Source organism: Gallus gallus, chromosome 5 (genome assembly GCF_016699485.2).
Source record: "Gallus gallus isolate bGalGal1 chromosome 5, bGalGal1.mat.broiler.GRCg7b, whole genome shotgun sequence".
Classification (NCBI taxonomy): Eukaryota; Metazoa; Chordata; class Aves; order Galliformes; family Phasianidae; genus Gallus; species Gallus gallus.
The window spans coordinates 51,651,678-51,666,709 of record NC_052536.1 but is presented as its reverse complement, the minus strand read 5'-3'; the positions used below and the strand labels follow the sequence as shown (position 1 = coordinate 51,666,709).

The 15,032-nt window shown below is 39.5% G+C and overlaps 1 protein-coding gene across 3 annotated transcripts in view; it reads left to right on the top strand.

Annotated features, from left to right (window-relative positions):
- JAG2 (jagged canonical Notch ligand 2) overlaps positions 1-15,032 on the top strand; it is a 61,700-nt gene that overhangs the window by 19,162 nt on the left and 27,506 nt on the right. For all 3 annotated transcript variants that reach the window (XM_004936419.4, XM_001235688.6, XM_046941952.1), the window contains 3 exons: positions 4,736-4,790; positions 11,294-11,548; positions 12,632-12,692. In XM_004936419.4, the coding sequence (XP_004936476.2) occupies positions 4,736-4,790; positions 11,294-11,548; positions 12,632-12,692 (371 nt within the window). The remainder of the gene's footprint in view (positions 1-4,735; positions 4,791-11,293; positions 11,549-12,631; positions 12,693-15,032) is intronic.

The window sequence follows — 15,032 nt, the reverse complement described above, 5'->3', positions numbered from 1 at the left end:
TTAAGTCAGCTTTTTCCATGGCAGGCAGGCTGCTTGGGGGAGGGGGGCGGGTAATTTAAAGAGGGGAAAAAGAGCTACCAATTTTTTTTCCCTTTGTTTTTACTGTTTGCTTCACTCTTGTAGGAGGCTTTTCTTTTTAAATAAAGAAAATCTGGGAATTGGCCATGCTGACTTAGGCACTTGATCTGAAGAACTATTAGTGATGGCTTAGCCTAACTTCTGTAACTTCAGGAGTTAAGTCTGAAGCTGTTTTGACAGTCAAAGTATTCAAATCCTTAAGTTGCTTATTTGTGAGTGAGTTTAGAAAGGAAATGGAACTGATTGGTGGTGAGAGACTGTGCTTACAGTGTAGCAGTCTGTTGGACAGGAAGGTAATGTGGGCTCCAGATTTGTGTAGAAGCAGTACTTATTTTCTAATGTGTAGTAGGTTACTGATCTCTTGGGGTGTTGTCTGTCAGTTAGGAACTCCCAGGCAAAATTATTTCATTGGAAAATTTTAGGTGAGATCAAGAATGTTAGGGTAAATACGTTAAAATAGAACAGCTTGTTAGATGACTTTTGTATCACGTTTCTGTTGTTTTCAGCTCAATTTTTTTTGTGGTTTTGGGGAGATTTCATGTTTAAAAATAGAAATTCTCTTCCTGATTGAAAGTACTGTCAGAAGATTGGTCATCTTTGTTTAAATTAAAAATCTGATGCATCTGTCTATCCAGAGAACATCTTTGAATGTCGATTTGCAAGTGCCAAGGTAATAGTTTTTGCAAAGACAGTGCAAAACCAATATTACAGGTTTTGTTTTCCTCCCCTCCCCAGAGGAGAGGTCATTGGGATAGTGTGGGGAGTGTTTTGTTTAGTGTAAGCAGTGGAATAATGCTTTGAAGTTGTTTTCTTAGGAAAAACACAACTAAAGCAGTATTGTCAAGATAGCAGAACAAGCTGAAGTTGTATCTTTCCAAAGGGGTTAACTTATCTGTTTAATTGACTCCTGTGAAACAGACCTTTTGTAAAGCCATGCTCTGCTGCAGAAATGTGCTGATGTTCTTCTCTGGTAGCCCTCAACATTCTGCATTTCGATTTAGAGAGCACCACTGCTGCGTTGGGTTGAATCCTTTCTGGGAGGTGAACCTCATAGTGCAGTACTGCTCATCCCATGTGATCCCTTTCCAATCTGCCATGGTCGTTTGCAAAATATCTTCAAAATTGTACTAGTTGAAATGAACAACAAATACTACTTCATAAGGCTTTCTTTGTGTAGGAGCAGACTGGAATGTTCTGGTCCTACTGGTGAGGCACTGGTCAAATCAGTCCAAAGCATTAGTGCACAAGTTAGAAATGAAGTGAGTGTGATGTGTGTATCATGTATGAAGTACTTGCAAGTTTGGAGGGTTCTTAGGGTACTTGCTAGAAAACAAGAAGTTTTTGCTGAATTTATGTTGGAACGTTACACTTTTATAATTAGATCAATAGATTCTGGGGAGAACTTCACTTTTAAGACAGCCTTTTTTTCCCTAAAGGTACTCTAAAGAGTGGGGATCATGTCAGGAGTTTAGATTCTAAATACAGGTAGACCTTAAACTGTGGGGCAATTACTAAGTTAATGCAGGCTCTCCAGTGGTTTTCCATAAGCACAATTTAAGAAAAGCATAGGCTTGTGTCAGTGCCTTGTGCTACTGTAGAGTTGTTTGCCTCTCATGCTGACTGACCCTCTCCTAGACTTTACATTGGAGAGTGCAGATATGGCTAATGCAAGCTAGTGGTAGAGCTCTTACAAAATGTGTGTTCAAGCTAAAAGTGCTATTAAGTATTTATATCTAGTAGCTTTACTAAGCCTATAGCTCTTAACTCTGGTTATCAAGTAGAGTTACAACGTGGGTGAGTGTGTGGATATTGGATTCCCCTAGTAAATGTTTTTGATAGCTGAGCTGTAACTGGAAGGCTTTCAGTGCAGCTTATCATGAGCGTATTCAGTACTGCTTTCCTTACTTCCAGCTGTTGTTTTAAAGTGAAAGTTTGAAAGAATTAAATCAGGTCTTGTGTGATACTCAGTGCATTATGGGGGGAGAAGTATTTTTTTTTTTTTGAGCTGGAGGAACAGGGTTCAGTTTCTTGTTTTGAGGAGCAATAACTGCAACACAACCCGTTGCCCTACCACAGGGCATAGGTTGGTTTGGTAACATTACTGTTTCTTCTGCAAGGAGAATAGCTCTGTAATCAGCTGTTTTTCTGGATATGTTCTTATGTCTGGGGATGTTTGGAGGGTGGCTGAACTGTCTTGGCTGAAACTGATTTTCAAGTAAACATGCATTAGTCTATAAATACTCTTTGCTGTGACTTGACTAACATCTACACTGTGAAGTGTGATTAAAAGCCCTCCTACAATGTTGAGCTCTGCATGCTCAACTTTTCTCAACAGTGGAGTGTGTGTAAGTGACCCAGACAGAGATGGGGGAAATCAAGGATACATGATGGCACTGTGAAAGGATGTATTGCTGTGTGTCTTTTATTGTAATGTGTTCCTTTTAGGCCTTGTATAGATGGCCACATAACTCCTGATCATCCCTAGCTGGAAGAGGAGTGCTTGAACTCAGGTCCACAGGACCAGTGACTTGCAGAGCATCCTAGAATCTGTGGACTGTCCCTTTATTCACACCTTCCTATGCATGTTGGAACTCAGTTTCCCACAAACACTCTACCACTTTAGGTAATAATAGAAGCCTGCTTTCAGGTGGAATGATGGGAAGGCACAGTTGACCAAAGCAACAAGTCCAGCATTGATTTTTACTGCCTTAGCCTGTGTGGGCAGTTGGATGCAATGGCCAATTTGCATCAGGAAAGACCAGCCCTTACGTAAGATGAATAAGTGGACATCTGGAAGCACTTGAGCGCTCTTTCGTACTTCTAATAAAAATCAGTGGAGCATAGAAAGGCTGAGGGATGTGTTATGACATCAGTTGTTAAATGCAGGAGAGGTGGGATATAGGACTTCGAGTCATGCACAAATCTCTGCAGGATTGTTTTTAGAATATGCTTTGGACTTCATATCCACAGCAAGCAGATTTAAAACTGCCAGAGGACAACATTGGGGTAATCCTATGTAGTTCTTACTTTCTGATACTATTCACTTTACACTTATTTCTCAGGCAGCGATTTTGGAGAAGGTAATTAGTAGTATTTTCAGACTACAGTAGGATCCTATCCTGCTTCCCTAAATGCTGAGGTGGGGGTATAATGCTAGGGCTGAAAGGAGGCAACTACTGAAATGCTACACTGCAGTTGTCTCTTCAGCTGCTCTTTAAGCTCCCTTCTTCCAAAGGTGGCTGTAGCTCCAGCATGTCTCTGTCCAGTGTAGTTGCTGCTGAGCTTCCTTGAGTGCACTGTGACTATTCACCATTACAACGCTCTGCATTCCAGTGATTCCTTTCCTAACGCCTGAAGCTAAGAGTCCAGAAACATTTTCTAAAGGGCATAGTTTGTGGTTTATACGTTAAAGTGATAAAAGAATAAGTGCTCATTTCAGGACACTATGAATAGGCTGATCCTTTGTGTTTGCAGAGGACCTCTAGCAAAGAGCCTTACTGGAGGTGCTGCACAAAAAACAGTTGAATTTTTACTTCATGCTCTACTTAGTGTTCTTCATTTCTCAACTTGATGTCCCCAGGTCCATATGAGTTCATTAATTGCTTTTAGCCTGTGAGTTCTGCACGCAGCAACACTTGGCTCTGCTGGATTTAATGAGTTTCAGGGTTTTTTTTGTGTGGCTTGCCTTTAGCCTCCAGGCACCAAGAGGTTTACATGGGGGTTTTGGGACAGTGGTGCAGTAACTGTTATTGGTACTGGTTTTAAGTGTATGTGAGAAACTTGATTTTTAACTTAGAGTTGGAAACTCTCAGAGCTGAAGTGCCTCACAGCTGCTCTTGTTAAACATAAAACATGTATACATTGCATCTGTGTGTAAAGTAACTTTTTCCTAAATAATCTTAGTATCTGAATGTCAACACGTATGCTGCATAGTTGGTCGTAAAACTGAGAAAGAACTACTGAAGCCTTGCTGTAGTGAGGTAAAGCTATTTAGGATTAAAACTGTCTAAAGTGATACTTCCCATCTTTTTCTCAAGAGAAAGTCTACTACTGTCTTCTTTACTTTTCTTTTACAGAAAAGTTTCTGTGTTTTTCAGGTCCATTTCCTTTTATGAGAGTCTAAACTGTTAATAGGACAGTGGATTTTTGTTTTTCTTTGCTTTTTTTCAGTAAAACTTAGCTAATTTATTGTATGAAATGGTATTTTGGGTGCATCCTGAAAAGACAGATCTGATTTTATTTCTTTGCTTTTAGTCTTGTTAGTCTTAAATTTCCTAGACATTTCCCAAAGTTCAGAACCCTTCACTTTGTTTGAACCCTTTAGGGGTTCTTCTAAAAAGATTTCTTCAGATAAACAAAGCTGAGAATTGAGAATTAAACGCAGTGGGAGGAGAAAAATAACTTGCCTGTTGGTGTGTGGGGGAAGATGTTTTTGTTTTGCTGCTAGCTTGCTTTGCTCCACAGTTTTTAAATGCTTTATATTTCAGCTTTTTGAGAAGATGCCTTCAAGGGCTTTCACATGACATCCAAGTAGTGAAATTTCAAACTACTTTCATTTGGCTTTCTTGTAGTAATATCTGCTTATTCCAAATCACTATTTGTTTGTGGCATATAAAAATGTTTTTTATTATCTAATTGGTATCTTGTTTCTTTTCAGAGATCGTTCACACTAATACTAGAAGCATGGGATTGGGATAATGATACAAAATCTGGTGAGTATTTATATAAACTTGCAGTTTTCATGTATTTTTGTCCTGTGTAGACAGATCAGTGAGGGAGAATGGCAGGTTGTTGCCATCAAACGTCATTCCAAATCAATCTGAATGCAAATATGCAATTTAAGTAAAGGGTATATGTAAATCACAGCAGGGAAACTTGTAGTAGCAGCTTTGAAAAGTTACTACCAATAAGAGAAGGAATGGACCCTAGTAAATGGAGATTGTAATACATGACTTTCAATTTCAAGAACAGTCTAGAAGTTCTGGTAAGCCCTTTTTTCTTTAAGGGCAGCAATCTATGCTGTAGAACCTCTTTAAATTCTCTTCAGTTCCACCATCACTGCCTCCTGTGGTAACTGGTGATCAGATAAACATAGGTATTCTTGTTCCCCACAAGGAAAGCGTTCTGGATGTTTTTGAAAGTGTTGTAAATTATGGTATGATTTCTTCTGTAGTACTGAAAGTTACCTTCTTTCTGGTCTGTAAATACTAATCCTCAGTGTCAGAGCCAGGGGTATTGTTTTTAGGCAGTAATTCCGATTTTTTTCCTTCAATACTTTAAAATAATTTGAAGGTGTTGGTTGCTGTATTGTTGCTTAAGTAGAATGCCAGATTGAGCCTGCTCATTGGTAATGGCTTAGAAACTTGTCTCAAAATAATCAATGCGTAGCTGCATATGAGCTTCAGACTTTTTGTTAATGACTACTTAATCTTGGCTGGGACTACTACAGAAGAAGCTAAGTATTTGGACATAGAATCATAGAATTACTCTGGTTGGAAAGGACCTCAAAGATCAAGTCCAACCACAGCCTAACCATAGTACCCTAACTCTAACAACCCTCTGCTAAATCAAATCTCCGAGCACCACATCCAAACGGCTCTTAAACACATCCAGGGATGGTGACTGAACCACCTCCCTGGGGAGCCTATTCCAGTGTTTAACCACCCTTTCTGTGAAGAAATATAATATCCAACCTAAACTTACATTGGTGCAACTTGAGGCCATTTCCCCTCATCTTGTCACCTGTTACCAGTGAGAAGAGACCTACCCCACTCTCACTGTAAGCACCTTTCAGGTACTGGAAGAGTAATAAGGTCTCCCCTCAGCTTCCTCTTCCCCAGACTAAACAGCCCCAGCTCCCTCAGCCTCTCCTCATAGGGCTGATTTTTCCAAGCCCTTCACTAGCCTTGTTGCCCTTCTCTGGACCTGCTCCAGTACCTCCATGTCCTTCTTGTACTGAGGTGCTCAAAGTTGAACATAGTACTCGAGGTGAGGCCTCACCAATGCTGAGTACAGGGGCAGGATGACTTCCCTAGTCCTCATGGAGATAGCAAAGATGTGTATCCATGTGTCATTTTCTATATTCTGTTCTTGGCTGCTTCACTGACCATCCCTGTCAGGATGTATCAAGCATAATGTTTCAGTTCTGCCCCATTTTAAGGCTGTGTTAGCATTTTAAGGTCCCTTTCCTTGATGACTGGGACCAGTCCTGCTTGAAATTTCCTGACAGACTTCTCAAACTTACAGATCTTCTTAATTTACTGTGTCTGGTGAGTAAAGTGATGATGAGTTAATTCATCAGTCCTCCCTCTGCTAGAGTTAACCAACTTGTTTTGTTCTACAGCTTCGATCTCTTACAATAAATGTTTCCTTTAGATCTCTGGTAGTTGATGTTGCAACCCTTTATTGATCCATAGCCTATTCCGATGACAGTTCCCAAAGCTGGGATTGGTATTCAGAATGAGATCTTGTGTGCTGAGCAGGGTAAACAGAAATCTTGAATAAGTAGATATCCTACATAGCAGCAGTTCAGAGACATTCAATTGAGTTCTTTTTCAAAAAGTACTACATAAAGTCCATTTGTTTCAAAAGCTTCCAGCTTGGGAGTCATTTGCCTAAGGCAGGCTAGTACAGTGCATATGGGAATATTCATTCCCAAGTTCTGGATGGTTTGTGAACTCCAAATTGTATGGAGGGAGGTGAACATGAAAAGGTTATCTTGCAGAAAAGGAGATGCATATGTACTTCAATGTTGATTTTATTTTTTAAGAAACTTAACAAGTTAAAAGAGTGAAGTTTGTCCTTGAATGTACAGAATCCTCTTGCAAATCTGTGGCTTTCAAACCCGGGCTTCTTTTTAATTACTGTTGATAAAGAGATAATCACTTCAGGGTTGTGCTTTTTCTGATATTTTCAGGGTTTCTTTACGTGCTCTAGGAGAACTTGTATCCTTCCACTGATGTCAGTTTTTTTCCTCAGCTTCAGAATAACATAATACATGATGTCTGTGGTTTCAGTGGATGTTCTCCTTCAAAAAAAGACTTCTGTGAATAACAGAAGTCAATCTCAAATTACAGTTTAGGTCTCTGAGAAACTGCTAATGAAAGGTGAAGTAGCCTTTTATGTAGGTTGCCAGAAAGGTGTGGTTAATGCGTGTTGCATCTGGAACTTAGTGAGGCTCATGTGAATTGTTGTAGGCCTGTCATTTGACAGAAGTCTAGCTAAATAATGTTGTGAGGTTAAGTGTTTCAGTAGTCTGTTCACCAATTCTGTGAGATTTTCTCTCCAAGAGCACATTTACAAGGGAAAACCTACTGGAACGCTTCAGTAGGACAGATGAATCAGAATACATGTATAAGGGAGTAGAAAAGCAATGTAGCATCTCTTCCAGAAAAGAGATGATGTCTTTCTGCATCCTAGAGACATAAAGAGACCATCTGTGGAAGGCTGAACTCTCTATTATATCCTGAATGCTGTGGCTCATGTTGTGTCTTCTGTTGTGAGTGTAAGGAGGCTTAAAATGTTTGCCAGTCTCTTTATGGACTGGTGAATGGTTCCAAAGTCAGGTTGTATTTTCCTGTCAGGGGGATTAGTGTAAGGTTGACAGTTAAAGTGCTTGCACTTGGACTTTTGAGTAGGTATTTAACAAAGAAACCTGTTCTGGAGGACGATTTAGAAGGTTTTAGAACAGTTATGCTTCCCTCCCTGTATGTGCTGGTATCTCATTCTTCTTTGTGCTCATCAAAAGCAAGCTGAGAGTGCTCATAGCAGATCTGTGAAATGCCCATCTCAAGGAAAAAAAATCTGTCAGAGTAAATCTTTTCCCCTGGTATTAATCATAAAGTGCAAGCCATAAAAGGGGCTTAAAAACATGGATGTGCAAACTGCTCCTGTGCTTTTCTCCTCTGTGCAGCAGCATTGGCAGAACTGCATGGAGCCATGGGCTGGAGGGAGCTTGTGGCAGTATAGTGTTACTGCTTGTTTGCTTTGGGAGCACAGAGGAGGGGGGAGAGGAAACTGGCCTAGATACAGAGTCAATGTGAAGGGCCTGCTCTCTGTCATCTGCCACAGTGGTGCTTGGTACTTTCCAGGTAAGTCATTTGACTTGGCAGACTTGTGTAGCAGAGGTCTTGGCAGTGCCTCACTCATTGCTGTTATGAAGCAGGCTGGCATCTTCACTGAAGTGACTTTCCATTTGAATACTTGTCTACTGTGGGGATGCAGTGGTTGCCTTCCTCTTTCATCTTAGTCTATAAAAGACTGATCTGCCCTTGCAGCTTTAAAGTGATTGCTTGGAAGAGGCTGAAGGCTCTTGAGATGGGCACTGCCTGTTCACTTGGGCATGGAGTTTGTATGTAGCTGTGTTTGTCTCTTTGCAAACAGCTGCCAGCAGCGTTTGTGTTGCTGTGGAAGTGGCTTGTTATGAGTGTATGGCTGCTGCTAACAGTGTGAGTATTGTGAGTGAGGCTCTTAAATATAGTGTAAAGGTATGGATTTCTCTTAAATTGAGTGCTTTGGGAATGGTAATTAGAGGGAATTCTGAGCCATCATTGCCTTTTATGTAAGTTTTGGTATTGCTGTCTGCTTATCTAGAGATGCTTCTAGGAAACTTTTTCAGTCAAGGAAAAGAAGCTAGTTTCCTCTGAGGCATATCAGAAAGAGGTTAGTGTACTGTGTGCTGCTCTTTAACCAGTAGTCAAACTCAGTTATATGGCCTGTTGGCTTTACCAAGGGCTAAACATGCTGTGTGTGTGTGTATGGGGGAGGGAGCTTAAGCTGAATTTTATGGTAAACGGAATGCAGGGAGCAAACCTGTCTCATAAACCTGTCTCCTTACATTTCACTACTTTGATAAAATATCTTCAGAGTCACTTGAGCATTGTTGAGGAGGAGGGAGAAACCTTGACAAACGTGTTTCCCAGTGGTTATATGATAGCTTTGGGAAATGCACTTATTTGGGATGAGTATTAAATCTGAAGAAAAGCAGAATATTTTGTTCTCATGCTTACTGTGGTAATTATGAATCTAACATTAGAAACTAGATGGCTTGGAGCTGATTTTCTATGTGCCTTTGTGATTCATAGTGATTTTGGAGTGTATAGCGGGGCTGTTGCAGCCATTTTAATGAGCCTGTGTTGCTGCTAACTGGGGAATAGGTCTGTAATACATACTTATTGTTCCTCTTCCTTAGCCATCAAGTGACTTTGCATTTTTTGTCAAGGTCTTTAGATCAATAGTCATTAGAGAATGAGATTATGGAAGGATGTTGAATCTAGAATCTAATCATGAGGCTTTTAAAAGTGGCTAGTGGGATGATTCAGGCGTAGACAGAAGGCGGGCGGCTTCCTTTAGCTTGTGGGTTTGTCTGCTCTGCTACTGATGCATGTTGCTGGATGACAGAGGGCTTCACTTATAGGAACTAGAGAGTTAAAGAACTGCAACTGATTTCAGTGTCTGTATAGCCATGAAATGCTTTATACAAACTAGTCTGGACAAGCATGAATTGTAGCCTGTAGGTAGCTTTGACTACTTAATAATTGGAGAGCCATTCAATGCTTAATCAAACATTAGCTTTTACTTTTTATTTCAATATACTGTCTAAGAGGAAATATTTTTTATTATAGAAGTAAGCTTGAAAAAAATGTCAAGGAACAGTGCATGCAGTGCCCATTACTTCTGTAGCTTTCCTTAGTGACTGAAAAGTTGTCACTTGAATTCTCTTATGCTGGGGGGAAGTGCAGCTTTGGTAACAGATGCATAGGCTACTTCTGTGCTGTCAGAAACTTCCTAGGCACACTTGGTTTATTTCCTAAACCTGTTAGGTTAATGAGTATTATGTATGTAGAGTGCACTTGCAGAAAGTGATGGTTCAATATTGCTTGCTGTCAGCTTGTCCTGTTTTACATTATGATGCTTAGACTTTCTCAGTAATGTTGCAGTCTCTTGCTGTGTGCAGGCTCTTGGTTCTACATTTCTTTTTATGTGTTATAAAGAATCTTATTAAAAACAAAGAACAAGTTCTGAGCTAGCAGTATTACAGCCTTCTAAGTGGGTATGAAATTGATGTACACAAGTGGACCTTCTATACCCTTCCCCTGCCCTAGCTAGTGCTTGGAGTACTGGCTGCTGCCTGCAGGGTCACCTAGAAAAACTTGCAGTGGATGTTATCAGATTGGGATAGAGGCTTGAGAGTTCTCATTCAAAAGCTGTTATCACTGAGGTCACTCACTGCCTGTGTTTACCTCCACTGTGCTTGCACTGTCCTCACTGTAACTGCCCCTCAGTTCCTAGTACTGAAGCCTCTATATCAAAATTACCGTTTGCATTTTTATCCATCTAATTTTTTTAAAGAATATTTTGAATTGGCAGTTCCATAATCTTGTACTATAGAATCCACTTCTCCTGTGAGACTGCTAAGTATTTCATGCGTGTTTCATCTCAGTGAACTGAGGCTGGAAGTAGCAATGCTGCTGCTTTCCATGAGGGCAGTGCAGGATGCTTGTGTGTGCGTGTAGTGCAGCAGTGGTCATAATTATCTGTAGTTCCACAGAGGATAAGGATAAGCAGGATACAGAGTCAGGAACAGTCTCCTGACGGTCCTTGGTTCCTATCTGTGTCTTCTCAAAGAGCTAAATACCACCTGGACAGAATAATCTATGAAATTCTTGCTAGGTGTTTTGTCCTCAGTGTAGAAAATGAGGAAATGGAAATAACCTGATTGATGTACATCATGAAAACCTACTAGAGCATTTACCACAATGTATTAAGGCTGTATTATGTACTGTAGGGGTGTACAGTGTCTTGTATAAAATTAATTTTATAACTATAGCAGCGAACTGTTAAACGAGTATCTCAGCTACTAGATTAAGCGTATTTTGTGATGTTAAAAGTAAAAAAAGGAAGCAAAAAGAACCTCAGATCAAGATAACTCCTGGTTGTCAGCATGTGGGTGTGGTATGTTTGGCTGCCTTGAAAAATAAGCTATTTCCTAAGGATTATGTTCCAGGGTTTTTTTAATATTTCCTTTAGGACACTTTTTAAAATTGGCCTTCCTGTAATGAAGTTTGCAAGGCAAAGGAAAATTCACAGTAGATTTTTATCACTTAACAATTTCTTTACTAGGCTTTCTCTTAACTAGATAAATACATTTGAGTTTACGTGTTCATATGCTATCAGAATATCACCTGTTGAATTTACTGCTTTTTTTCTAAAATAGGTGAAGACTTGTTAATAGAACGAGTGGCACATGCAGGCATGATCAACCCAGAAGATCGCTGGAAGACACTCCAGTTCAATGGTCCTGTTGCCAATTTTGAAGTACAAATAAGGGTGAAGTGTGATGAAAATTACTACAGTGCTCTGTGCAATAAATTTTGTGGCCCTCGAGATGATTTTGTTGGTCACTACACATGTGATCAAAATGGAAACAAAGCCTGCATGGAAGGTTGGATGGGAGAAGAATGTAAACAAGGTACTATGTTTACTTCATTTTTCAATTATACCAACAACCGAACAAAACTGCTGTAGGGATTTCTGTAGTCTCAATGCTGCAGCCTGTTAATTTTAACTGATACAACTTTATGCTTTGCATAAGTATCTTTGTCAGAGTGTAACAACTTTTGCCTGTTGCTTCATCTTGAAGTAAGTTGGAAAAATGGTTTTCAAGTAACACAAAAAAAAACTCTTCCTCTAGAGTGAAGCCTAGGGCAGGGTACATTGTTCATGGTGGGGGGGATGCACAAGAAATTCAGAATTTGAAGCAATGAAGTATCTTTTCTCTCACTGGCCTTATTCAGAGGGAATGTGTCTTCAAAGGAAAATGATGCACTGTCTATAAATGTGAGACTTTATTGAATAATAATGCTAACAGTAATACTGTAGGCTTCTAATCCTTTAAAAATTCCCTGTAATACTTTTAGGATTTAAGAACTTTAAATTTTAATGTATGCAAAGCTGAAAGCTTTTTGATAGCTCTAAATGTGAATAGAAATTCAAGTATAGTCATCTTTTTTAATGCACTGCTAATCTGCTATCAAATCTCTTTGTTTTGCCACTAGTCTCTCAGTGAATAATTAGTGCTAAAATAACTTGACATATTCCCTTTCTGTTGAAGGCTTTTTGTTTTGTTCCTTTTCCTCTTCAGTAAAAAGCTGTTAATGAGAGGGAAGACCATCTTCAGGGCTTAGTCAGGGGCTTGTGTATCCTATGGTGTAACATCAGTCTAATTGGTTTAAAAAAAAAAAAAACAACAAGAACACTTATCTGATAAATATTCCAGTACTGGCACTACGTACCTGTTTAGTTTGCTCTCAGCTTTCTTGGTGAGTTACCCTGAATTATTTTTCACAAACAGTTGCAATAGTGTTGTCTTGTAAATTCTCTCACCAAAAGCAAGAAGCATTAGAACAGGCCCAGAGATGGTCAGCTTTGCATGAGCAACAAACAGGTTGCACCACAAACCCTGTAACTGAACAGTTGAGATTGCTGCTGTACTGGGAGATGTCTAGCTGCTCAAACTAACTGAAGCCTAAACCCTTATTTTTTTTATTTGCAGCTGTATGTAAACAAGGATGTAATTTGCTCCATGGGGGTTGCAGTGTACCTGGGGAATGCAAGTAAGTCTGCATGCTTGAATATTTTTTGAGTACTAATATTTCTAGTGATTCTTGTGTATGTTACTACTCTAAGGGCTTACTTTAAAAAGGAAGAACTGTACAAATGCATGGATGTCATTGGATAGTAGGCAGACTTCTGCAATCCTGTTGTTCTTGTGTATAGGATGGAGTATTTTTGCCTCATGTAACCCTAAACTGTGTTTATCAAATAAGAAATATCCTTCTTTTTGAAGGAAGTCTTGGGGAACTTTCATCTCTATGGTACTGTTTTCTCTCCTTAAATAAAAAGGGTAACTTAAGAGTGACTGGTATGAATAGGAAATCTCACTGTACTAGAACACTGAACATGTATATATCATGAAAACATAAAACTTTTCTTCAGAAAAGCTTTTTTGATAGTGATGATGATAACAGTAGCAACCTCAACCTAAACATTCTACCCCCATGTGAGTATTCTTGGTCCCTAGATATGAAATAAGTCTGAAATGTTTGTGCTACTTTGTGATTAACCAGACTTTTGAGAGTAGATATTCTTCTTTGAGTTCATGCACTTAATTTGGTGTGTTGGGGGAAACTGCTTATATGCTGACTGTTGAAGAAATGAAACTGATCTACTTGCAAATGTGATCCTTTAAGTTCTTTCCTTTATTTGTGATTGGTTTTAAACTATATGGAATCTTTTTGCTTGGGATGGGTGAAACAACTGGCTGTCTGAATACCTGAGGGCTGGTAAAATACCATTTGAGTCAAGCTCTGACAGTTTAAGGCGATTCTGCTTTACCCTCTACCAGCAGCTCCTACTAGCAAATAGTATGACCATCACTGAAGTGGCAGAAGAAAGATGCAGTTAGCCTAGCTCTGCTGGCTTTGAAGTGCTGTAAGTGAGCTCTGGGAGCAGATGTGTGAACTAGTCCATTCTGCTGGGGAGCTGGAAGTTTCTGACAGTGGGATATGGCACATAACAGAAAATCTTACATAATTGCATCTTAGTTTCATACTGCCTTGAAACTTTTTCAGATGCTGCTGACTTGTAGAAGATTGTGTTGTAGTTCTCAAATCTGACTGAAAATTCTGCACTAGTTTGGTATACAAAGTACATTGTGGTGCTGTGCATGTGCAGTTTCACTTCTGAAGAACTTTAAGTTTCCCTAAGAAGATTCTTTGAGGCAAATGTTTATCCCTGATTTCCTTTGTGGAAGAAGTATTTTTAATGTTTTTAGGATCTTGTTAGAAGTTTTCCTTGTGATCTTAAGTCTTGTGTGTATTCTTGTTGCTGTTGATGATCTTAACTGAGCAAGAAATACTCCATTTCTTGAGCCTTCCAAGAATCTTGAGAACCTATTCTGCCGAATTCTGCTTCATCTAAAGGTTTCTTGAGTTCTTTATCTATCCTAAGAGTGCCCTAGGAGCCTGTGAATGTTTGCTTTTGGAATGCAAGAGCCTTTGAATAATGATGAAAGCAATTAGCTGAAGGCAAATGTGAAACCCTGGGAGGGAAGGAGTTGGTTTCATTGTGAGCTTTCATTTCTCTGTGACACTTGCTGTATTGGGAGGGACAGAAATTGGAGAGTGGGAGGAACACTTTGAGGAGGCAATACAGAGCCACTGAAGATGAGGTATGGGTTCTTAGGATACCTTTTTTTAAAGGTGTCTGTTAGTAATGTGTGTCATGAACAAAGCCTTACTGCACACTGTGACAAGGACATGAAGAAGCATCTCAGTGCCCCTTCCATTCTGCCCACCTTAACCTTGCCAAAGTAACACTGAGGCTACTGAAGGACTCTGACCAAAAATATCACTACTTTGGATGGATTCAGTCACCTAAAAAAAAAATGTACAGGAGGAAGGAATAGAGGGCTTAATGTTCCAGATGGGTTGTATGCAGCTTGTTTTAATTCTTCATACCTGTCTACTCAAGTGATAGTTGGTCAGCAGGTTGAAGAAAGTCTTTCCTGTGTATGGCTGCCATTTCTACTATTGCAAAAGGCTCTCAGCTCTCTGAAAGTGACTTGTTTGAGCTCAGTCATGCAGGTACCTCTAGTTTGTATTCCATAATGGTTACTAGGCTATGTCAGGAGTGGACCTTCCAATCCAAACGGATAATCCTTTCTATAGAGAAAATGGTACTGAACTAAAAATAAGGCTTAGAGATGTGACCTTTGTTTTCAGTAGTACAAAGGAAGCTGTTACTTAAAAAAAAAATCTGTTTGGTGCTATTGAATTATAATCTAGATTCCTTCTGTCCAAAGAGCAGGAAGTTGCTACTGTCATTTAACAGGTGAAAACTGTCCTTTTTTTAATTCAAAATGAAAATGTGAGAAAAACATGTGTGAGATGCAT